At 29.5% G+C, this 25,007-nt stretch overlaps 3 protein-coding genes across 3 annotated transcripts; all 3 read left to right on the top strand.

Moving 5' to 3' along the window:
- The first annotated feature begins 528 nt into the window (after positions 1 to 528).
- LOC114401671 (thermospermine synthase ACAULIS5-like) lies at positions 529 to 3,878 on the top strand. The gene is made up of 10 exons (XM_028364246.1): positions 529 to 1,043; positions 1,799 to 1,865; positions 1,966 to 2,060; positions 2,162 to 2,264; positions 2,368 to 2,456; positions 2,556 to 2,712; positions 2,807 to 2,882; positions 3,003 to 3,061; positions 3,292 to 3,428; positions 3,524 to 3,878. The coding sequence occupies exons 1-10, from the start codon at positions 895 to 897 to the stop codon at positions 3,594 to 3,596; spliced, it is 1,005 nt and encodes a 334-aa protein (XP_028220047.1). The 5' UTR covers positions 529 to 894; the 3' UTR covers positions 3,597 to 3,878.
- Positions 3,879 to 10,841: 6,963 nt separating this feature from the next.
- Positions 10,842 to 12,646, top strand: LOC114402124. Its single transcript, XM_028364647.1, has 2 exons — positions 10,842 to 10,995; positions 11,277 to 12,646. Exons 1-2 carry the CDS (start codon positions 10,842 to 10,844, stop codon positions 12,644 to 12,646), a joined length of 1,524 nt encoding a protein of 507 aa, XP_028220448.1.
- Positions 12,647 to 17,687: 5,041 nt separating this feature from the next.
- Positions 17,688 to 19,711, top strand: LOC114403874. The gene is made up of 7 exons (XM_028367081.1): positions 17,688 to 17,817; positions 17,881 to 18,044; positions 18,141 to 18,178; positions 18,270 to 18,357; positions 18,438 to 18,647; positions 19,068 to 19,133; positions 19,230 to 19,711. The coding sequence occupies exons 1-7, from the start codon at positions 17,772 to 17,774 to the stop codon at positions 19,401 to 19,403; spliced, it is 786 nt and encodes a 261-aa protein (XP_028222882.1). The 5' UTR covers positions 17,688 to 17,771; the 3' UTR covers positions 19,404 to 19,711.
- Positions 19,712 to 25,007: the final 5,296 nt, after the last annotated feature.

Genomic DNA, 25,007 nt, shown 5'->3' with positions numbered 1-25,007 from the left:
AATGTATTAGTTTGGGGGGATTGCTTTGATGGTGACAGTGATGATGGGTACCTATGGTAAGGCACGCGCAGTTCTCTTCCATAGCTTTTTGCAACAACAAAGAGAATAAATATGATTGTCTCCACTGCACGCCCCCTTCTCTTTCTCTCTTCCTCTCACAAACCCAAGATTTTTGCACACATTTCAGAAGGAAAAAGACCTACCAGAATTTTCGGTAATTGTCACTCCCATAATCATCACCTTTTACCCTTTTCTAGTATAGTTATATTACAATACGCAACAATCTCCTATGTGACAACTTTGTAGCAATAACATCATTAAAAATAGTCATGCATGCCATGTCTATGTACTCTGGAGAAATTCCTTGGCTGCCCATAAAGTCCATTAGAAAGTGTTTTTGGTATTTACCATTATTCGATGTGTGTCACATTAATTATGTAAGTCATTAATGTTTCTTACTGTAATAGTAGGAGTAGTATTTTTTAGTGTTAGTATATTTTGAACGAAAAGAACAAAGAATTTCTGTTATTACTGTTAATGTTAGCATGCACATGCTACTGTATACAACTAGTATAGGAAAGATATTGGCCAGACTATGATATCAAATCAACCTCAGAAATCCCCCGAAGCTTATTTGTATTCTACTTTACGAAACCCCATGAGGATATTGCGCTTTTCATGTATTGAGCACATCCACTTTGCTAGATTTCTTGGTTTTTACATTCCCAACCGGAATCATTGTCCCTTTTGATTTCCTACCATCTTCACCTCCTTATATTCTCCCCCCCATTCTCTTATCCTATCCACAACACTTCTCTAGCTATCATTGCTCTTCAGCTCTCTTCTTTCCAATACCTCGTTCAATAGCTCCAAGGTTCTGAGTTGCAAGCTAACATGGGTGAGATAGCTTTACCAAATGGCATTAGCAATGGCAATATTAATGGAGTCAATGGACAAAGCCATTCTCTTAATGGTTACAGGAAGAGTTGTTGGTATGAAGAAGAGATTGAAGAGGACTTAAGATGGTGCTTTGCTCTCAATAGGTACATATATCTCTATTTTTCTGTCCTTAGACTACCCAATTCGCTTGTTAATACCGCATTAAGTTACCATCTTGCTTAACTGGTCAACCAAAAACTTGTCCCAGCGGCTTGTATTTTTCATTTTGTACTCTCCATTTTTCTCATAGGAATGGGATTAGACTTCCTTTGACTGCTCTTTTGGCCTTTTCATGTTCATTTTTACTATTAGTTATTATTTCTTTTTGTTAATGATGATTTAAGAAGATTCGTGGAAAGAAAAGCCACAAAACAGGAAGGTAAAAGAAGCACGAACTTTTTTATTCGAGTTTGATTTGAGTGAGACAAAAATACAGTACAAGTTGTCTGCTACAAATGCCAAGAGTTATCTTGGCTCTGTATATCACGGATATTTTGATGATTCCAGCTTCTCATGCTAGGAAAAAGTAAAGGGACCCTAAAAGTCATAAGTTCTTTTTGCTCGTGGCCATGAAAAAGGCAGACAACACAAAAATGAAAATAAGTTAGCTCTTTCGTTGCTAAGTCCAGCACTATTATCTGTTTGATATAGATACACCACTGTAACACATATTTTACACATCGGAGTTTTTGTTTAAAAAATATATATATATATATATATATATATATATATATATATATATATATATATTGTAGCATTTTTTATTTCTCTCTAAAGTTTGAAAATAAGTTTTACGTGTCATTCATGTGTTACTTACATGCAAGTATAATTTATTCTTCTATCTTTGGTGCGGTTGCAGTATATTGCATACAGGAGCTAGCCAGTACCAAGACATTGCATTGTTGGACACAAAGCCCTTTGGAAAGGTTCACATGCTCATACAACATATAGTTACCTTAACAAATCATGAACCTAAATTAAACTAGCCTCTTATTATGTGCTCGACTTTGTTGTGCCCTTTTGCAGGCTTTGGTAATTGATGGAAAGCTTCAGAGTGCAGAGACAGATGAATTTATCTACCACGAGTGTCTAGTTCATCCGGCTCTGCTTCACAATCCTAGGTACCTCATTTGCACTCCTAACAATAAAAAATATCTTGAGATGTAGATAACATTTTTTATTATCTTTTATTTTTCATTCTCTTTTGTATGCCATGTTTTAGCCCAAAGAATGTTTTTATTATGGGAGGAGGAGAAGGCTCCACTGCAAGGGAATTGCTTAGGCATAAGACTATAGACAAAGTTGTAATGTGTGACATAGATGAGGTATAGTCTCTTTTGTATAAAGTTAGTTCTTCATTATATATTTATATACCATGAAGGTAACTGACTAGTTAAAAACTTAAAATCCATGTGCTTGCTCGAGCAGGAGGTGGTGAATTTCTGCAAATCGTACTTTGTGGTGAACAAGGAAGCATTCCGTGACACAAGACTTGAGGTCGTGATCAACGATGCCAGGTTTAAGAATCAGATAGTGTGCCGTGCTTATTGTGTCATTCTTTAATTATATTTGTCACTGAGTTACAAATTTGTAATTATTATGTGTCTATGTTACAGGGTTGAACTAGAAGCCAGAGATGAGAGCTATGATGTGATAATTGGCGACTTGGCAGACCCAATTGATGGAGGTCCTTGCTATAAACTTTACACCAAGTCCTTCTATGAGTTGATTGTCAAGCCTAGACTGAAGCAAGGTGGCATATTTGTAACACAGGTATATATGAGTCAGTAATACTATGTATCAATACTCATAAAAAATGAAACAATTAAGTAACGTGTATGTTAGTTAAATTCTTATGCTTTTTCAGGCAGGACCAGCTGGAATATTTAGTCACACAGAAGTCTTCTCATGTATCTACAACACCTTAAGACAAGTTTTCAAGTGTAAGTGTCTTCCGAGGGAAAAGAAAAGATTATTTTTTCCTATTAAGTTTTTCCTGGTTCAATATAAAGTTCTTTTGACATCAATTGCATCAAATTCACCTTCTTTTCTTTTGTTTGCAGATGTTGTGCCTTATTCAGCTCACATCCCATCCTATGCTGATATTTGGGGATGGGTTATGGTAAATATTACTGATAATTAATTTCAAGTTCTTGTTTAGTATTATGTGTTATGTATGTTAAGATATATGTGATAAGAAAAGGGGGCACAAAAAAAAGTTGTTCGACCACTGAAAATATCTTTATAAGAAATGTACCTTGAGACAAATTTAGCATACAAAACCATAGAAAATTAAGGTGTCATGCATGGACATTATTGCTAAGACTTTTTTTGGTCTTTGGAATGTAACAGGCTTCAGATTCTCCATTAGACCTGAGTGCAGAAGAGCTAGACCTCAGAATGAGACATAGGATTAAGGGGGAGAATGGATATCTTGATGGGAAAACATTCACATCAGCCTCAACTTTGAGCAAAACTGTTCGCAACTCGTAAGTGGAACTTAGTTCTATTTTATATCCTCTTGCAATTGCATTTATTCGCCTGTGATATTCTGTTCTTGACACACATTTGACACTATTGACAGGCTGGACAATGAAACTCATGTATACACAGAGGAAAGTGCTAGGTTCATATATGGCCATGGCAAGCATGCATAACCAAGCTTGAGAAGTAAAACCAAATAGTAACGCCAAAAGAGACACACAATGCAAGTGAAAAAGGCTTTCCAAGACTTTATTTTATTTCATCTTTTATGCATTTCCCTTTGTTTGTTTTTTTTTTCTTTCTTTTGGTGTGTAGTTCACCTGAAAAGGCTTACATGATATATGAATGGGCTACAAGCGGGTCCTATCTTGTGCTTCTCTATGAATCTATCAATATTCTGAATCTGAATCACTTAGTCAACTACTTAAAAAAAAATTACGGTTGAGTTACTACTACTTTTCACCTTTCTCCTCCTGTGAAGTGTTCTAATGGGGTTTGTTTAATATGATGTTATAACTTTAACGGTAATGATATTTTTTTTTTCACGTAATTTCTTTACAATTTTTTTTTTTTGATACAGTTTATCTTTTTTTTGGTAGTGCAAAGCATTATTATTTTGTTCGAGTATAAATAACATTATATCTATGAACAATTCCGTCATTTCAATACAGCTTATATCATATCGATGACATATCTAATATCATATCAAAACTTTTAAGTGCATATTTATATCAATTATATGTAATTCAATAAATATGCTTTCACGTATTAACCATGTTGTAAATAAAATTTAAGCAAAACTCGTAGGAAAAAAAATGGCTCAAGTACCAGTACTCATATATATCTGTGGCGTTTATTACTTACATTATTAATTTTTTCGTAAGTTACAGTCTAAATAATAAAAGTTAGGGATTGAGAAGAAAAAAAATTACAAATTGAATTACTCCCTCGAAAAGCAAAGTTATACAGTATTACTTTTGTTTTCTTCAGTTATAGACTAAATAATAAAAGTTAGGGAATGAGAAATAAAAATTACAAATTGAATAAGAAAAGATACAAGATTAACACAATTGAATACTTTCCTCTTTCATTACTCAGGTCAGTTCATTACTTTTTATGCTTGTAACTTTTGTTATTTAACCTGTAATTTCTATAAAACAAAACATAATACGTAGTACTTTCTTTTTAGGAGGAAATGCCCAAGTGAACCCCAAAATAATGATTTAATTAACATCAATGGAAACAATTTCAGCATTAAAACCAGGTTGCTTGTTCTGTTTCCCAAGTATCAGGCAGCCTCAACAATATATGATTGCCAAAGTGTGCCGTTGGCATAAAATTATTCCTTTTCATAATATTTTCTCTTTAGTTTTTCTTTCCATCGACCAAGTTTATATTCTATTTTACATGTGTACCAACCAAACAGTTGATATTTTACGTTATAAAAAATAAAATAAAAAACAGTTGATATTTTATATCATATCTCGGCATATTTTGGATACACCTTTCTTTCTTTATTTCTTGGTCCATAAAGCTAGATCTACCTTTCCTAATTTATACAAGCTGGCCCAAAAATTTACCTCCATTGATGGGCTTATTCCTGTTTAACATTGGGTGTTGTTATTAGCACTACCACAACTGCTAATGGTATTATTCGCGGTGTCTTTTAACTGTATTCTGAAATTATCTTTTTTACAGAAATATAAAAGAATCGTGTTTCTATTATCTATTAAAAAAAAAAAAGCACAGCATAAAGAAGAAATGAAGAGCATGTACATGGTGTTGGCCTGAAGCAAAATGACCAGGCTACAATTGGGGAATGGCGTGACGTGACTCCTGTTTTGTTTTTAAAGAGTAAACTAAAGCAAAATATTCCTTTAACGATTCAATCAATTAAACAGAAAAAGATGAGTTATTAAGGCTCGGTCTAAAAGGATAGAAAAATTATAATATTTACCATTTGGAAATTTTATAAAAGTAGAGGAATAATTAAAATATATATGGGACTCACAAATTTACCTCTCCATCCAAATTGGGAGGGAAAGAAGGAAAAAATAAACTTTATATAAAATATCAAAATAACTTTATGTTTTTTATCAAAGATATTTGTCATTTTATATCAAAAAATATAAATATTTTTTATACAATCAAACAAAAAGAAAAGAAAAAGGTTTGAACTTTCTTGTTTTTCCTACTAAATAGCCTATAAAATTATCTCATTTTTCATTTTTGCCCTTTTCTTCTTTTTTCTCCTTTCATTTGCTTTCACCGACCAAACTTACCATAATTAAAGGCTTGCTATTAATATCATATCTTTACCAAATAAGGTGATATTTTACATAACGTTTAAATCATCAAAAAAGGTACACAACAATCACGTGAATCAACATTGTGTAATCTTTCGATCATTGCAGCAGTCAAATACTGATTGAAAAACTACGCGTAAATTTTGTAGCAGGAAAATCATGTGTTTCTCTATCTCTGACTGCAACATTCTATGAATTTATTTAGTTTATGAATTTATTGTAGCAGGAAAAACTACGCGTAAATTTTATGAATTTATTAAGTTTTTCCTTTTTAAACGCGTAGCCCCGTTTATATGAATAAATCAATCACAAAATATATTTTAAATTTTTATCATTTGTACACTTCGGCACGGCCAAGTTTACAATGAACCAACCAATAATTAAATCAATTAATGAGATTTTTTTTTTTTTTAGCGATCTCTGTCTTCTTAGAGTGGTTTGGTCATCAATGATAGGCACATTTACATAAGAAAGAACGATGCTTAATTAATTAGCTGTATTTGCTGTTTCAGACAAAACACGTCCAATCCTGGCGTTATCAAACCCAATTATTTTATGTTTTTTCGGTGCTAATCAAACCCAATTATGAAATACCAAAAGAAAAATATATTATGGTTGTCGTCATATTTTGTTATATTATTGCCCATCACGTTCTTTGGTACATAATTGGAGCCACACTTTCGTCATCACCCAACCATCATGCTTAGTGTTGCTGTTAATGTAATTTTTGGGGTCTTTTAAGTATTTATTCAATATATTTTAATATAAAATTTCATAATATAAAAGTTATTAAAATTAGTTAAAAATAACTTATAAAAGGATCATAAATTTGAATAAACTTCTTCCAAATACCTTAATTTAATGAATTTTTTTTAATTTAGTTTTGGTTCATTGATGATTAAACCAGATTAATGATTAATACATGGCAAATACTCTTGCATGACTAACAAAAAAATATATTAAGTTATAAAAAAAAGAAAATCAAATATATTTTTCATATCAATCTTAGTTACGTAATTGATTTAACTAGCTTGGTTGAAGTTTTGTGAATTTGTTATTTTTAGTTGGATCTATTTGATAGTTGTTTAGAAGTGTTCTCAATAATCATTCTAAAAAATTAGGATCTATTTTGTATTTAAGATGTATAATAATAATAATAATAAATAAAGAGAATACATTTGTATATCCTAATGTGTGTTTTTAAAGCAATAAATCTTTTTATTTAACAGTGTCAAGATTCTAAGTATATTCATATAATTAATCTATCTGTTATAATTATTTGATGAGTGAAATACTAAAATATATATATATATATATATATATATATATATATATATATATATTACTTTTGAGGTCCAAAATTAAGCTTGAAGTTTTCTAATTTATTTTTAATACACTTTGCTTTCAGTTTTTATTTATAATGTTAAAGAAATGTGAATTTGAATATTTTTTAAAGAAAAAATATTTTATTTAAATAATTTTATATTTCTTTATCTTTATATTTGAAAGTAAAAAATATCTTATATTTTTTTATCATAAAAAGCTTCCTAACATGAGTAAAAGATACTTCTCAACTAATCACATTATGTGATCATGATATGTAACAATAATATCTTGGTGCTATCAAATAATATAGTACTATTCTATTAAAATATTTATTTGATTAAATTAAATTGTTTAATTTAATTATTAAAAGTAATTAATCATAATTAAAAGGTGTCGAATTCCTCATCACTACTTGTTATATTTTCGATCCTATCCTTAAGAGTTATGATATGTCCTTAAATCGGATGAGATTTACACATTTTCGTTTCTTAAGAGTCGAGACGATGGAAAACTAAATTAAAATCATGTTTCCTTGACTTTACTCGTTTTTGTCTAAACTAACGTAAAATTCTACACATAAATTAATTGTAACATTAGAAACAAGGCACCAGTTGGTGGCAGATAATTTATCAAAATGAAACATGCATGGGCATCACCGCATCAGTTCTACTACTTTATATAGTCCAAATGGTTCTACAGCACAAGAATCGAGTGCTTGTTCTCACCCAAAACTTTATCTGCTTGAACTTTAATCCTCTGTTTTGAAGCTTTATTTATGGATGTTAGTGGATCAGAGAATGTATTCTTCAAACCACACTCTTCACATGTCATTATTAAACTACTACTAGTATCTTCCAAGGTCTGACAAAGCATGTGGGCCAGTGTTTTAATTCGAACGTTGGGGTTTTGTTTAAGGATTTGTGGGAACATTTATGTAATTATCGTAAAGGAAGGATTGCAATCTTGCTCAGTTAGCAAATATCTCATGTTTGGCTTATATTTTTAGATACTGTTTTGGGTAAATAAGTTGATTGAGTATTTATTTAATAAATTTAAATTATATATAGGCTTATGTCATAAATTTGATTATGAAATTTGTTAGAACAAGTTAAAAATAACTTATTTTAATAAGTTATATTATGAAATATGTCGAAGTAATGAAAACAAATCTATAGAAATCAAAATCTCAATTAAACTTCTTAGTTCTTATGAAATATCTCCCCCTTACTTTTGATAGATAACTATGAGGTATATTTTTCGGCCTATTAGTTTTTCGGGTTGTAATATTTTCCTGGAGGGTACTCCTTGTACCTGCTCTGGAAGTCGTCAATAAAATTTATTTGCCTTATCTTAAAAAAAATGATATGTTTATAATGATAAAAGGAACAAATTAAATAGAATAAAATATAAATAAATAAATAAAAACATTATTTTCACTAACATTACATTAATTAATCTGAATGTAATTAAATTTAAACGGTCTCAGATTCAAATCTTATAAATGAAACAAATGTCATTAGAATTTTTAAAAAAAAAACTTCACTAACATGATTGGTTAAATTCTTTAAAAAAAATTAATTATAGACCAAATCAATAAACATTTCGCATTTATAACATTATAAAAAAACATCATTTTCTTTATTTGAATATTTTACTGCAATACAAAATAAAATTCACATCTTAATCTTTTTATTGTTTTTTACTCAATTTTTTTCTCCAATAATAAAGATAAGATAAAATTATATTTTTTTTTTTTTGAAAATAAGGTATCCCAATGGCCAAAAGTTATCAAATTAACTCTTAAGATGACATGATTAGGAGATCAAAAGTAAATTTATGGTTAGAGAATCAAATTTCTAACAGTATATTCAAAGAATCCATATATCTATCAACTATGTTTGTTGATGAAGGCAAAACTATATTGTATAACTAAAAGAATACCTATTTTAAAGAAATAACACGTAATTTCTCCAACCTTAATGAATTTATTGAATAATTTTTAAATAATAAAAAAATACATATGCATATCTGAGTTGTAACACATAGGCGTGACATGATTGGTAAGACAATGCCAAATTCTTAATTTGTCCCGATTTCTATATCCGATGCATGGCGCATGATGGGAGTGAACTATTATTCCATAACATAAATCTGTTAATGACAAATCAAATAAAGAGTTTAATTTTTATTTTTACCAGTTTTGGGACTCAAGTTTATATATTTTTTGTCAACAAAAGCATGAAAAGTTACTATTTCATAGGAGGAAAGTATTCAAATAATAGTAAATGTAAGGAGGAGTGAAGGCACAAAGAAACAGTGTCGGTGGTCTCAAATTTAAGTTACATATGCAATTTAAATAATAAAAAAAAAGAAATTTATAAGTTCGTCATAATCGTATCGAACTCAAATAAAATTACGAACAATACACGTGTCTCTAAAAACAAGAACAAGGTAAAACCATATTTTAGCACTAATAAATAAAAGAATACCGAATTTTAAAAAATTAACACGCTATATATCCCCAAGTGTTCATTATTTTATTGATTTTTTTTTGTTAAGAAGTTCGAAATAAAGAATTGAGTTTGCATATCTGAGTTGTAACACAAAGCACTGAGACGATTGGTAAGATAGATGATGCCAAGTTCCTAAGTTGTCGCGATTTCTTTATCCAATGCATGTCGTATTGGAGTCAATTATTATTCCATAACTTGTCTGTTCGTTTATGGGTAAAATGGAAGGAATGAAAAGATGAAATTTAATAAAAATATTAAATTTTTATTTTAGTGTCAGAGGAAAAATAAAAATAAAGATAATTTTTTATGAGTTTCGCTATGATAATTTTAGTTTAATTTTTCATATATAATTAAGCAAAAACATATTGCATTACATTTGTTTTTGTTTTACTAAAAAGTAAATATTTTTATATAATATAACAAGTAAAGAATTTTATGTTCCGAAAAATAATATAACAAAATGCTACCAATTCAAATAAGTTTGAGAGAAAATTTTCTATTACTTTTCTTCTGTTTGACATCTTTTTCCTCACATTTCTATCTATTTTAAACAATATAATACATAATAAGTCAATATATAAATATAAATATAATCCAATACACTATATTAATTAATAAATTAATATATAATTGATTAAAAATTATATTTTACAAAAAATATAAGACATTACACATGGTTAAGAGAATAAATTCCTATTTTTGTTTCAAAGAATAGAGGCACGGACAATTTGGTCTTTGAAATTTGTTTAGAGACAAGTTATTGACAGTTTTTTCCATTGGACATTGGGTATGTTAGTCGTAAAAATTACTCCCTCTGTTTCAAAATACATGTCCATTTTTGAGAAATTGCGGTAACCAAGGACAGGCTAATTTGACACAAAAGTTCCTATTTTACCCTTGTTCTTTATTTTCTCCATTTTATATTTATTTATCCCACCTCATAATTACTCCCAATACCAAAATTAATTAAAGTTAATCAAATTACAATACCAATACATACTGGCAATACCAATACTACTAAATGGCATTATTTTTGCTTCGGTATTGAAAAGCTCAATTGGCATAGTTCGGTTATCAAAGTTTTTTAAAACTCAATTGAAAAAACTTCCCTCCATTATTAATTATACTCTAATCTTAAAATGTTTACCACCAAAGTTAAATTAAAATTTGTATTTCCCACCATTTTTTCAAAAACACTTATAATTTCAGTATATATAAGAGTTAGGTACTCATTTATCAAATTTATATTATTAATGAAGAACAAAATTTTGCTATGGATCTCAATGCTTTTCCATTTGATTTAAATGAAGAACCATTGTTTGATTTAAATGAAGAGCCATTGTTTGATTTAAATCAAGAACTACATGATTTAAATGGTGAGGAAGAAAACTTTGCTACAGGAGAAGAAAGCAACACTCACATAACTGGTATGTACTCTCATTTTCTTAAATTCTTTTTTGTTATACGTAAAAAATTTGCTACATATAATTGCTTTGAGATACTCTACATATATAGTACTCCAAGTATATAGAATTAGCCTAAATATAATTGTACTCTAATGCTCCAGTTTATATGATGATATTACAATTATTGATGGTATTCTTAGATTTCATAGATTTTTTGTTATATTTATTTTGTAGAGATTTTTTTTGTTATGAGTATTTACCTTTATCATGATTATTATATGTAACTCATGTAACTTTTGAAGCTGATTCAGAAGAAGTCCATGAAGTTCAGAATGAAAGTCACGAAAATATTCAAGAGGAGCAGCCCCAAAACAATGATGAGGAACAACTCCAAATGCAAAGAAAGGTTAAAATGTTGAGTAATGAAGAGCGCATTACCATTTATCAGCTACTACTGCAAAAAAGTGTTGATGGAAAATTACCTCAAGGGGTGAAAGAGTCAGTAGCTTCATCATTTTCAATTTGTAGGAAAACTATCGACCGTATTTGGAAAAGAGCAAAAGAAAGTGAGACTCATGATGTGTCTCATAAGAAGACAAAAAATAGTGGTCGCAAGAGAGTTGAAATTGATTTGAGTCAACTTCGTGAAATCCCTTTGAGCCAAAGAACAACTGTTCGAACTTTAGCTGTTGCCATGAAAACAAATACAAGTGCAATGTATAGGCTTATACAATCAGGTGCAATAAAGCGTCATTCGAGTGCCATAAAGCCACAACTGACAGAGGAAGGTAAAAGATTGCGGTTGGAATTTTGTTTGTCGATGCTTGAAGGTATACCGCATGATCCAATGTTCCAAAGTATGTACAATATTATTCACATTGATGAAAAATGGTTCTACATGACGAAGAAATCTGAGAGATACTATTTGCTCCCAGACGAGGATAAACCACATCGTAGTTGTAAAAGTAAAAATTTTGTTCCAAAAGTTATGTTTTTAACTGCTGTAGCTCGACCAAGATTTGACTCGGAAAAAAATGTAACTTTTTCAGGGAAAATTGGAATTTTCCCGTTTGTCACTCAAGAACCGGCTAAAAGGACAAGTGTTAACAGAGTGGCGGGAACAATGGAGACAAAAGCAATAACTTCGATAAATAGAGACCTCATAAGGTCAGTTTTTATTGAGAAAGTGCTTCCAGCTACAAAGGAAGTGTGGCCAAGAGACGAATTGGGGTCAACGATATTCATTCAACAAGATAATGCAAGAACTCATATTAATCCTGATGATCCTGAGTTTGTTCAGGCAGCCACACAAGATGGATTTGACATCCGTTTAATGTGTCAACCTCCTAATTCTCCGGATTTTAATGTCTTGGACCTCGGATTTTTCAGTGCTATACAGTCATTGCATTACAAGGAAGCACCTAAAACTATTGATGAACTTGTCAATGCAGTGGTGAAGTCGTTTGAAAACTATTGTGTGGTGAAGTCCAATTTCATATTTCTCTTATTGCAGTTATGCATGATAGAGACAATGAAAGCCAAAGGTTCCAATAGATATACATCTCAGCATATGCAGAAGGAAAAATTAGAAACAGAAGAACAACTACCCATTCAATTGAAGTGTGACCCAATATTAGTGCAAGAAACTTTGGATTACTTAAACAACAATTAACAGTACCTATTATGGTTGGGTTGTAATCACATTCATATTTTATTCCAAATACTAGTATTATGCTTTGATTTATAAGAAAGTCCAATATTTTATTCTGACATATGAGCAATACTTATACATCAAGACTATAACTATAACTGTTATTGAGTATCCATAGAAGTAGAACAGTGCTATAAGACTATGAGCAATACTTAGCCTAGATATTCTCCCTCTCACGTAAGTACCACTCCCAGACAGTATATAAAACACTAAGTAAGGATTTGACAGTACGTAAAACATTAGAAAGGATTTCATAGTACATTTTTATATTTTTTTGCAATACAACAAAATCTTCTAAATCACTTCCATTGAATTCATGAATTTAAATTGACAAAGTTTCAGTTAAGATTAGGAAGATAAATTTTCAACATCTTGTTAACCACATTTTTTCCTTCTCCCTCAACCTCTCCCTCTCCTTCTCCCTCAACCTCTCCCTCCCCTTCTCCTTCTCCCTCAACCTCTCCCTCTCCTTCTCCATCAACCTCTTCTTCTCCGTCTCCGTCTCCGTCTCCTCCTCCTCCTCCTCCTCCTCCTCCTCCTCCTTCTTCTTCTTCTTCTACTGGATATTCATTCAAATCAAATCCACAATCTGCCTTTATATTTAAGTCAAAATCCTTTGTTGCTTTTGAAGATGCTTCTACACAATCTCCATGTTTTTGCATTTTATCCTCTTGCAAGGCTATGTTTGTGTCACTTTGTAACCCATCAAAAGAGTCTTCAACTCTTTCATATTGTATGCTGTCGAAAGAGTCTTCAACTCTTTCATTTTGCAAATCTTCAACTTTCACAGACTTTCCTTTGTTTTCCATTTTTTTTTTGTAGTTGTAATTACATATAAATTTGCCATTTTTATAAGTAGTCCATCATTTAACAACCTTGGTACACACAAAGAGTTAGAGAGTCAAGGAGTAGTTCTTGGGAGAGTTGGAGGGCTACGAACTCCTTATCTTCTCATTGTTCCGCTCCTCGAGCTTTGATTCCTAAATTCACTGTTTCGTTCCTTGATATACCTCCCCACCAATAGATAGAGACAAATGGGAATTAATTATTGTGGACAAAAAACTAGAATCCAATTAATTAGTAGGCAAGGGCAAAATAGTCAAAATGCATCCTTAAACTATCAAATGGACATGTATTTTGAAACAAAAAATTTCTCCAAAATGGACATGTATTTTGAAACGGAGGGAGTACTACTGATTTGCTAGTGTCGCATAACTTAAAAGAACTAATTCAACTAAATTTATAATTCTTTTAGGGATTAAATTGTTTATAATTATTTTTTGTCTGAGACTAACTTGCTAATATAACTAAGACTAACGGAATGACCACTGTGTTCAATGAAAAAAAAACTTTTAAGAACTATTTTGCCTTTAAAAAACTTTTAAGAATTATTAGTATTTATATTTTTTTTTCAGGAACAAAAATAAGAGTTTACAAGGTTAAAATAACTTAAAAGTATATCTTGTATCTATTATAAAAAAAATATTGAGTCTAATTTCTAAAATTTAGTGCAATGAGGCCGATTATAAACACCCCTAATTTTAATATCTCTACATATTTCTCTAAAAACATAATTAACATAAAAAAATGCATAGCGTCATCTAACTGGCTAAATGATTCGTTAACACTTATTATAAGACAATGCTTTTATTGCACTTTCTTTTAGAACGTGAGATCAACATAAGAAAGGCAGAAGAAAAATATAGAGAAATAAGTGAAAGACATGAAATGATGTAATGAACATTGACAGAAGAAAAAGAGACCGCACAAATAAGAAGTGTGATTCACAAAGTTTTATAATTTTGAACAAATTTTATTCAATAACTAATCATGTTTGTGTTAAAGAATGTGTTGTTTCTTTTTTTTCTTGATAGCTTAATTATAGTATAGGAATATATATACTTCTATTCAAAATAGTGTCCATAAAATTAAGAATATTTACTGTTAATACATATTTGTCTAAAATACACATTTTAAATATATAGGATATCATATTTGGTTGGAATAACTCCAAATATAACCCAAACCCATATTCAACACACACTGAATTTAATTTCTAAAATTTAAAGCGTCAAAAAGATCAGACTTGGATACTGAGATGAGACAAAAATTGGTGATAATTTTTTTCACTAATACTAGGGTTACAAAAAATTTAGTGGCAAATTTTTAAAAGTTACACATAAATCTTTTTATTACTAATATTATTTTTTCTTGTGCTAATTTTAATTACTTTATTCTTAGAATCTAAGTTACTTTAGAATTTAGAATAAATTAGAAAAAGGTAAAGAGCATATAGTGATATTTTGGAGTGCTAAAATTTTTCCTATTAGTCATAGGAATAAGTTCCGATAACAGAATAAATCAAAAAAATTAAAAATATAAATAGACAGGTTCATGAGTCAATCAATGAGCTAGTCTCGTTGTTATTACATATTTACATTATAATAGTCCTAATACTTCCTTTTGATGCATATATAAACAAATAAATAGTTTTGTAGGTTAGATTTAAATATAAATGAATTTAATTAATTTTATTTTATTTAATATTATTATTCATAAAACATTATTTATTTAATTTTATTTTTATTTTCTATTTTTTATTCATGATATCATATTTCAAGAAAAAAATATTTTAAAAATAATTTTATTTTTTATTTGAGATTAATAAAATTAAATAAGATCAATTAATTTTTTTAATTATTATAAAATATATTATTTTTGTTTATATATGAATTCTAAAATACATATTAGACTACAGGTACCGCGCGGGGATAGTCTCACAATAATTTGTGAAATTAATAGTTGTGCATTTAATGCGATACAGAGACTCAAGAATTACACGGTTCATTAAAAGTCTAATGTTCTTACTTTCAAATTTTAATACACACATGCATTTATTAAGTGTTTTTCTCTATTTAATTTTATTTGTATTCAAGTAATTGAAAACTTGTATAGTTTATTTACTATTTACAGTTAATTTGGCGGGAAAAATTACTATAAATTTCTTTCTTTATATATTAAGATTAAGATAATAAAAATTAGTTTTGAAAGTTAATTTTGTTATGTGAGAATGATAAGTCACATTATATATGAAAAACTCAACGCAGTTAAATAAAAAATAACTCGTGCATTCAATATGATACATTGAACTTGAATATTATTGAAAGTCTGACAATAAAATTGAAATTAATTGTCATGCATTTAATGTGAAACAGAGACGAAGGAGTTGCACGGTTCCTTAGGAGAGAAATATCCTTACTTCCAAAATTCAATTAATACGTGCATTTATTAAGTGATTTCATTAATTTTTTTCCATTTAATTTTATTTGTGTTCGTATAGTTATCAGCTTTTATAGTTTATTTACTATTATACCCTCAATTTGGGCAGGAAAAAAAATTACTACATACTTCCTTCCTTTTATATATTAAGATTAAGATATAAAATCTAACTTCTAAAATTTAGTGAAATAAGACCGATTATAAACTCCGCAAATTTTAATATCTCTACATATTTTAAATATATTCACATAAAAAATGCATACATCAACTAACTAGTCTCTTAAAAAAAGCATCAATTATCTGGCTAAATGTTTCGTTAACACTTATTATAGGACACTGCTTCTCTCTATATATAACTAATTAATGTTTAGGTTAAAGAACAAGTTAAAGAATGTGTTTTTAATATTTTTATTTCTCGTTATATAGTTTATAGTATAGAAATAGATATATTTTTATTCAAATTATTGCCAATAAAATCAATGATATTTTCTATCAAAACATATTTGTATTAAGAACGTATTTTTAAGAAGGCTTGATGATCCAATAAAAAAAAGTTTAATTATATTTTTACTCTTTTAAATTAGAAAGTCTATTTTTTAATTCTTCCAGATGTAAAATTATGTTTTTTTCTTCTCAAATTTAAAAAATAAAGATTACAAACTAGACAGGTTGAGGTGTCAAAGTTAATTTAACATCAGACTTAATTAGTGAGACAAGATAACACCCTTATATGTTTATTATGTTTATTATATATATATATATATATATATATATATATATATATATATATATATATATATATATATATATATATATATATATCTTAGGGCAACGATCCAAGTAAAAGGGCTTCACGTTTTGGGATTTTGGGGAAAAGATAACAAAGAGAGGGTTTGTTATGTTTGTAGAGGTTTGATTACGTGTTATTAGAAAGTTTATTTTAAAAATTATTTTAATTAAACAGGGACTAAAATGTAATTTGCGATAAAATTAACTAAATATTAAAATAATAACTTGATAATGTAATTTAATAACCATTGGTTAAAAAACCAACGGTATAAAAACCCTCAAAATTCTCAAACTTGAATCTAAATGACTCTTAGATTTATAATAAATTAAAAAAAGGTAAAGAGCACAAACTGATATTTTGGAGTGCTAATGACTTTGTCTTATCAATGGCTAAAATGAACAAGTTCACAAAACATAATAAATAAAAAAGATAAAGATTACATAAATATTCATAATATTTAGTTTAAGTTAAAAAAAAAATACTCAAATCAAATATAAAATAAAAATATAATTTAATTTAAATATAATACCAAACTCAAATCAAATCAATATAATATGATTTAATTTGATTCAATTTTTTATTTTTTTATTTTTAATCTATTATCATCATTTAAATTTATCAATTAAACTTACATAATTATCATATATGTTATAATTTAAAAATGAATTTTATTTTCTATATTTTAGTTAAAAAAAATTATTTTAAATTTTATTTAATATTAACATAAAATAAAATTATTAAATTTTTTTAGCATAATAAATCATGATAATTTATATATCAATATTAAACACTATTAGTATATAATTTTAAAAATAAAATAAAATATAACAGTTATGAAAATGTGGTTATCGTGTGGACCCCTGGTCTAAATCGAAATGGTGACGCAGCGACCCGTGTCTATCCAATCCACGTCATCTCCTCTCTATAAATTCCCCTCCAATCCCTTCATTCGAAGCTCGCTTCCTCTTTCTAACTTGCCATACCATCTTACTTTTACTTTGTTTTCACAACATAGCCATGGCCATCTCCAGCAACGCTTCTCCTTTTGATTCCATCATCTTCGGTGAGTACTTCATCCTCTCTCTTTCTCTCCTCAATTTCTAATTTCCCCCTCTGAATTAAACAGATTTGGACGACACCTTGTACCCGTCAAGCACCGGTATTGACAAGTGCGTCAAGAAAAACATCCAACTCTTTCTCATCCAGAAATGCGGATTCTCAGAATCCGAAGCCTTCACCCTCCGAGTTGATCTCTTCAAAACCTACGGAAGCACCCTTGCCGGTTTAAGAGTCAGTAATAATAACACATCAATCAATGTCTTATTACAAGCTCTAACACACCAATATCCCCATCTCAACTCTGTTTCCTTCTTCGTTACTTTGCAGGCACTAGGCCATGATATCACCGCAGAGGAGTACCATGGGTGAGAACCATTTAATTAACTATCTTTCCTCTGATCGTCACTTTCACTCCAAATGTCGTCTAAACTTTTTCCTTCTTCTCACTCGAACCAGTTTCGTGCACGGAAGGCTACCTTACGACTCCATCAACCCTGATCATCACTTACGGAACCTTCTCTGCACCATCAAACAGAGAAAAATTGTATGTTGCTACTTTATAATGGATATTTTCTCTCCCATCTTTATTCTTAGTTTCTTATCTTGCTGTTTTTTGTTTCCTAGGTTTTTACTAATTCGGACAGGATTCACGCGATGAGGTCGTTGGATAGACTTGGGATCAAGGACTGTTTCGAGCAAATCATATGTTTCGAGACTATAAACCCGAACCTTCCATATTCCACCCGACCCGATGAATTCCCCATCCTCCTTAAACCGTCTCTCGACGCCTTCAAGATCGCCCTTGACGCTGCCAACGTGGATCCTCGTCGTACGGTAAGACAAGACGACCAAGTCAACAACCTCAACCTATACGGCCATTGATTTGAATGAAACTAAACTTCATCCAAGAAAAAATACACTCAAATCTAAGTGTGTTAGATAAAACTTTGAATTCAAATTATATAAATAGAAAAAACGTGATTAAAAAAGAATTCTAATAAAATTAGTCAACCAGTTTTTTTACAGAAATGATCAGGAAATTAATAATGGACAAAATCATTCCTATGACACGGTTATAAAAAAACATACGAAACGGGTCGTTACTTCCTTGTTTCCGCGATGTCGTGTTTTTACAGTGAAAACCGAATTACATTATTATTTGAGGAAAAGTCAGAAAGGATCATTTTTAATTTTTTATGACAAGTTATTGAGATGAATAATGATTTGTGTATATTTTTATGTTATATATTGCAGTTATTTCTGGATGACAGCGTTCGCAATATTGCCGCGGGAAAAGAAATGGGTCTCCACACTGTTCTGGTAATTTCCTAGACGACCTAATAATTATTATTTAAGTTGGTTTAGTTAGCATAATATTCAATATTATCATGAGTGGTTTCTTTGGGATTGTTATAGGTTGGGAAGACAGAGAAAAGCAAAGGAGCAGACTATGCAGTGGAGTGTGTGAATGACTTGGCACAAGTGATCCCAGAGATATGGGCAAACGAAATGGACGGTGAGGATCAAACGATGACACGTACCAAGAGTGAATTGGAGGCCGTACTCGCGTGTGCTGTGGTTGGAGCTTGAAAAGTGTTTGGATGTGGAGGAGGATAAGGCCTGACGTTGTACAATGTACATTCCCAAACCAACCCAACTATCTAAGCAATTAAAATAATAGCAGCAAGTACTATCAGAACACCAACAACCAAGACAATAACAATAAGTAACATGGGCCCCTAAGCAATTATTTGCGACATCATGTTAATCATGTCAATATTGTAAGATATTTAGTAGTATTATTTGTACGTATTATCAATCGTCTTACAAATAAAATCAAATTGTCTCTCAGAGATATCAATTGCTTAACAATTAATAAAGTTGAGTTACTGTCATTATTTTGATTATCTTTCTCTATGATCCGTTCGGTTGGAAAAAAAAATTATGATTTTAATTGAAAAAAAATGTTGAAGGAAATTTCTAGAAGTCAAATTTAATTTTCCTTTCATTTTGATTTTGACCAAACAAAAAAAACTTTATTATCTGTTTTTTTTATTATTATTATTTCTTTCCTCCTAGTTTTTGCCAATCGAACGTAGGGTTACAGTCTACAGGAATATTCTAGATCCGTTTCACATAATGTGAATTGTGAACTATGATGGATAGCTTCGAAAATGTATTTTTATATTTATTTCGTGGAGAACAAAGGCCAGTTTACATATGATCCGTGAGTTTTGCAAGAGGTCATTGCCTCATTGGCTATCTCGCCAAATGCCAATATCGAAAAGATGTTAGCTGACTTCACTCATTTATTTAAAAAAGAGTTTTACATTGGACATGACAATGTTGGAATAATTTGCCAACTATGGCGATTAGATTGATGCTTTTTCTAACAATTTTTTTTATATTATTTAGGAAAATTATGTGAGCTTTATAATTAATCGATTACATTTAGATTTTATCTAATAAGAAATAATATGCCAAAGATAATAACATTATCACTTTAAATATGACACGTCTCTTTCAAGTTTCACCAATTGTCTTGCTAAATTCATATTTAAAAAGAAAGATTCACACTCTAATAAGTCTCTTTCAAGTTTCACCAATTTTCTTGCTAATTTAATATTTAAAAAGAAAGATCCACATTCAACAATGTTCTCATTATTTGGGGTAATGTAGAAACGGTTTTGCTTTTACATCTTTAATTTTGAACATATCCGATATTAGCGAACATAAGATATAGGAAAAGCAATACTCTCTTGGTGCGGATTGGAGATGGATATTTAATTTGATGCCATTATGACCAAGGCTCTCTTGTTTGTTGTTTTATTGAGCTACAGGACAAAAGCCCGAGCTAGAAACCTCTATAAGAAGGAACACCAATAGTGTCCGTCATCAATCTAAAACTTACAAAATCTGAAACAAAATAAAAAGAAAAAAATGCGATAATCTGAAAACGCAGAAAGACCATACTTAGCAAGCCCATCTGCCACTTGGTTTTTGTTTCCGTGAAAGCGTGTTTGAAATAAACGAGTTCTCTAGATGGAGCCATAAGATTTTGATTTGCTTGAGCAGTAATAGCAAGGATGGTTACGAGTACACCCTTTATTCGGCAAATTAACTGCAACCAGAGAGAATCACGATGCCTATTGGTGTGTTGCTGCAGTAGTTGTCGGGGGAAGCTATAGAATTATGTCAAATTTTTGGGTCTGGTCTTATTTTAAATTCCAAATAGCTTTGTTATGATGGACTATTACCTCGTTACTTGGTATTTATTGCTTTTTGATTGTTATTAATGCTATGTAACCGGGATACTTAGTATCTTGTACAAGACTCTTTAGGTACTTCTGGTACCAGTTATAAAATCTCTTTGCATATATAAAAAAAGTTTGGATTTTTGTGTGTTCCAAGTTGTGTTAAATTCGTGAAAAGAAAAATAATTTGTTTTTTTTTTTAAGAAAAACACTTGAAAGAAAGATTTTATTATTCATAATAATTTTATGTGATTTGAACTATATTGCATCCAGTGAATATTTGTAGTCTATCAAATAATATTTTAATATTGAGAAAAATACCAAATTAATATTTATTTAAGTTAATGAGTGATTTGCTAAAAATATATATATCCAAACTTTGAACAATATACATAAAATGAAATATATCAAAGAGAAAAAGCAATGGTCACTCCGTTCTAAATGAATTTTTTAAAAATCAATAATAACTTCTTGACATAATTAAATAACTATCCAAATAATATGAAAGCTTAAAACATGTATATTAACAGAACAACTAACGATATTGCCTCTGTTTTATCATTTACAAATTGATCATAAATAATTTTATTAATAATTACATTACTATTCTTATCATTGTGCAAAATAAGAAATATACAAGTTACATTAGAAATATTCTTTACAATGAAGTGTTTATTAAATTGTTTGAATAAAAATAATATTTAATATATATCATTTGTTTAACCATAACTTCATTAAAAAAAGGTAGAGAATTGTTATCATTGTTAATATTAGCAAAAGATACATACATTAAAAATATTTTTATAATATAATAAACTATGATTAAATCCATAAACACTCATTTTATAATATATTTTAACGTATTAAACTATATTTTCATATTCGCATAAATTTAAACAACGCAGGGATACTACACTAGTAAGTATGAACCTGTTATGCTCCTTTTTCACATTTTTTAAATTTATATTTGTGTTGATTAAATCTAAAGGAAAATGAAGCATAGGAGAAGTAAAAGGATGCGAGGTAAGGGATGGAAATATTTCAGTAAATTTAATAATAATAAAAAAGAAGATATATTTAATAATTATGGGTGCTATGTTTAACAATTTCATGAAAAGAAACAATTGTATACAAGGTTATCAAACTCGAGAGTTTACGCAGACTCGCGAAAGTTCCATGAACTCGACTCGTAGACTCAACTCGCAGACTCGGAAGAATTTACTTCATATAAAAATAATATCAAAATATTTATAAATAACATACTAATTAAACATTTCAACAATATAATAAAGCAAAGCAGTATCACAAAGTTCAAAATATTTAAATAACCAAGTATAGTAATAATACATCACTAGTAGACAATAATTTGTAGAAGTTATAATAGTTGTAGATCATTCTTATCCAGGGTTTGATGTTTTTAAGTTTGGTATTATTAAAGTTAAGAATTTTTTATTTGATAATAGCACGTTAAATGAATATATGTTGAATGTTAAACACATAGAAAACAATAAAAAATGACTTATATTTTGGTCTAATTTTTTTAACTTGTTGACTCGATGATAAACTCGAGAGCTTACAAAGTTTAATAAAAGTTTATAGAATTTACTCAGAGTCTACTAAAAAAAAAGTTTACTCAAGAGTCAACTCACAAAATATAAGTGGACTCGTAAACTCGTAATAGTTAACGAGTTACCCTCATTATATATTCATGGCTTGCTTCTCAATAACCGAACTTGTTCAAAACTATTTAGAATCGATTTTGACAATATCCTTAAAAAAATAATGGGTCATATTAATACCTTATATATTGGCCCAGCTTTGGATTAAGATAAGCTTGGACAACCTTGGAGACTTCGAGTTACTAACTCATTCTAGTTGCATGTTATTAATTAAGGAAGCTGCTATTTCAGGACATTTTATATCCGTCCAGGTTTGCCTTAATAAAAAGGGAGTGCAAATTTCAGGAAATTTTAGAAAACAGAATTCTAAAAGGGAGTGTATTAGTAATAAGTAAGATTGCAAACAGAATTCTTTTCATAAATTACTTATTTGTATTGACAAAATTATTTGTGATTGAATTATATCGTAAAAAATATATGAATCATTTATTCTTTTATCTAAACTATAATATTTTAATGTTAACAATTTATAAATACTGATTAACAATATTTACATTAATTCCCTTAAAAAACAACATTTACATTAATAGTAGGCAACTATTAAACTCAAATTGACATATAATTAAGTTTTCTCAAACTCAAACTATATATAAGCGGAGTCAGCCCCAACAAAGGAATGCTTCTAGGAAAGCAAATACCAACAGAATCACTCGGTAAACTATAATGACACTACTGAGGAGACAAATAAAAAATATGAACTCCCAAAAGAATAGCTGCAAGCTTGTCAGCCACAGAATAAGTTAATTTCCCCAACCAGAGGAGGTCCTTGAATCAACTTGACAGCAGTCGCTGAATTTGATATTGTTCATCACCCATGCATAAAATTCAATACTGTACACTATTGGATTTTAGCATAAAATCTGTCTGGAGTATGTACAATTTCTCAGTTTCTTGACTTGTTAGGCATAGCTGACATCTATCATCAGCAGCAGCAGTAGCAAACCCACAAACCATACATCTAACATTAGTCTTTAATCCACCTTAATTTGGCCATGCACCTTCCAGAGAAAAACTGTTTTTTTATTTTTTATACTTTCTTTCTCAAACCCTTTCCTCTAGGCTCTGGGGGCGACCATGATTTGCCCGTCCCACTAATTTAGCCCAGAGGTTAATTGAATGTGTCCACAGTTGGACCGAAATTAGATTCAATATATTAATTTTTAGGGTGAGTTCGAATTATGCTTTAGATTTTCCCAAGTTTAGTGTCTTATAATTTATTGAAAAATTATACTTTTTTAAGCAACCATGTATTAATAATAACTTTTTTAATTTAATAAAAATATTTTGTATAATATGATATTATATTTATTATAATATTATTTTTTAATTTTTATTTTTTAAAATGTACTTCAATTTAACTTTTATATTCCTTTTGTTTTACAATTTAACGTTAACTTAATATTTTGTGCTAAAAAGCCGGACTGACCCAGTTATACCTCATTTTATTGATTAGGTGGGATTTAGATTCAAATAAAATGATTTAATCAAAATTTATATAAGGTAAAGATCAAGATAAACACATCCCTACTTTTTCTTCTAGGATTTTGTGGTAGTAAATAGGATCAGGGTTTTTCAATTGTAGGTGGTTGCTGCATTTAAATGATAATTGTGACAGTGTTAATTGGTGCAATATTGAAATTTTTAGAACGACCTAATTAGGCTATTATTGAAAAAATAGATATTAGTTATGGACACAAGGGTACAATGGTGAGTTGCTATGGTTTGTTATGTGAAATTTCGGATTAATTTGTAGGCTTGGTAGGAAAACTATCAACTAGGTGTGCAGACAAAAAAAGGTTGAGCCATACATGTCAATGATGTACTACACTACTTATGTTTATACAAATCTAATTAAAAGTAAAATTTAGTAGAAAATTTTGAATTCAATTAGTTAAAATTACTTCAATACATAATTAATTCTCAATCTAAAATCAATTTTAAATTATTTTTTAACATAAAATAAAAAAAAAATCAATTTTGTACCCAATCAATTATGCGACTCAAAACCCAAAACCAGGTGTAAGCCTTGTTGAACGTGAAATAGGAGGTAGGAGGCTCTCTCCCTCAGTCGCAATCAATTATGCGATATAAAATAAATAATATTCGATTCACTCATGATCACAAAATTCTCACTTCAGCAAACTTTCACTCTTCACGCAACGTATCCGCGTTTGGTTTCGGTATTGCTACTCTAGCATAAGTAGGATGGATTAATTTCAGGAAATGAATATTGATCCAAAACATGCAGTTGGCGCAAATAA

This window comes from Glycine soja, chromosome 20, assembly GCF_004193775.1.
Source record: "Glycine soja cultivar W05 chromosome 20, ASM419377v2, whole genome shotgun sequence".
In the NCBI taxonomy this organism is placed as follows: Eukaryota; Viridiplantae; Streptophyta; class Magnoliopsida; order Fabales; family Fabaceae; genus Glycine; species Glycine soja.
Note: the sequence above shows the minus strand (reverse complement) of the source record. Positions and strands in the feature narration are given on the sequence as shown.

Bases quoted from the DNA above. Each gene is read 5' to 3' on its own strand.
- LOC114401671 (XM_028364246.1), top strand. From the start codon at position 895: ATGGGTGAGATAGCTTTACCAAATGGCATTAGCAATGGCAATATTAAT. The intron at 1,866-1,965 runs GTTCACATGCTC...GCCCTTTTGCAG, and splicing joins ACACAAAGCCCTTTGGAAAG to GCTTTGGTAATTGATGGAAA. The intron at 2,061-2,161 runs GTACCTCATTTG...GCCATGTTTTAG, and splicing joins GCTCTGCTTCACAATCCTAG to CCCAAAGAATGTTTTTATTA.
- LOC114403874 (XM_028367081.1), top strand. From the start codon at position 17,772: ATGGCCATCTCCAGCAACGCTTCTCCTTTTGATTCCATCATCTTCG. The intron at 18,179-18,269 runs GTGAGAACCATT...CACTCGAACCAG, and splicing joins ACCGCAGAGGAGTACCATGG to TTTCGTGCACGGAAGGCTAC. The intron at 18,358-18,437 runs GTATGTTGCTAC...TTTGTTTCCTAG, and splicing joins CCATCAAACAGAGAAAAATT to GTTTTTACTAATTCGGACAG.
- LOC114402124 (XM_028364647.1), top strand. From the start codon at position 10,842: ATGGATCTCAATGCTTTTCCATTTGATTTAAATGAAGAACCATTGTTT. The intron at 10,996-11,276 runs GTATGTACTCTC...TAACTTTTGAAG, and splicing joins AAGCAACACTCACATAACTG to CTGATTCAGAAGAAGTCCAT.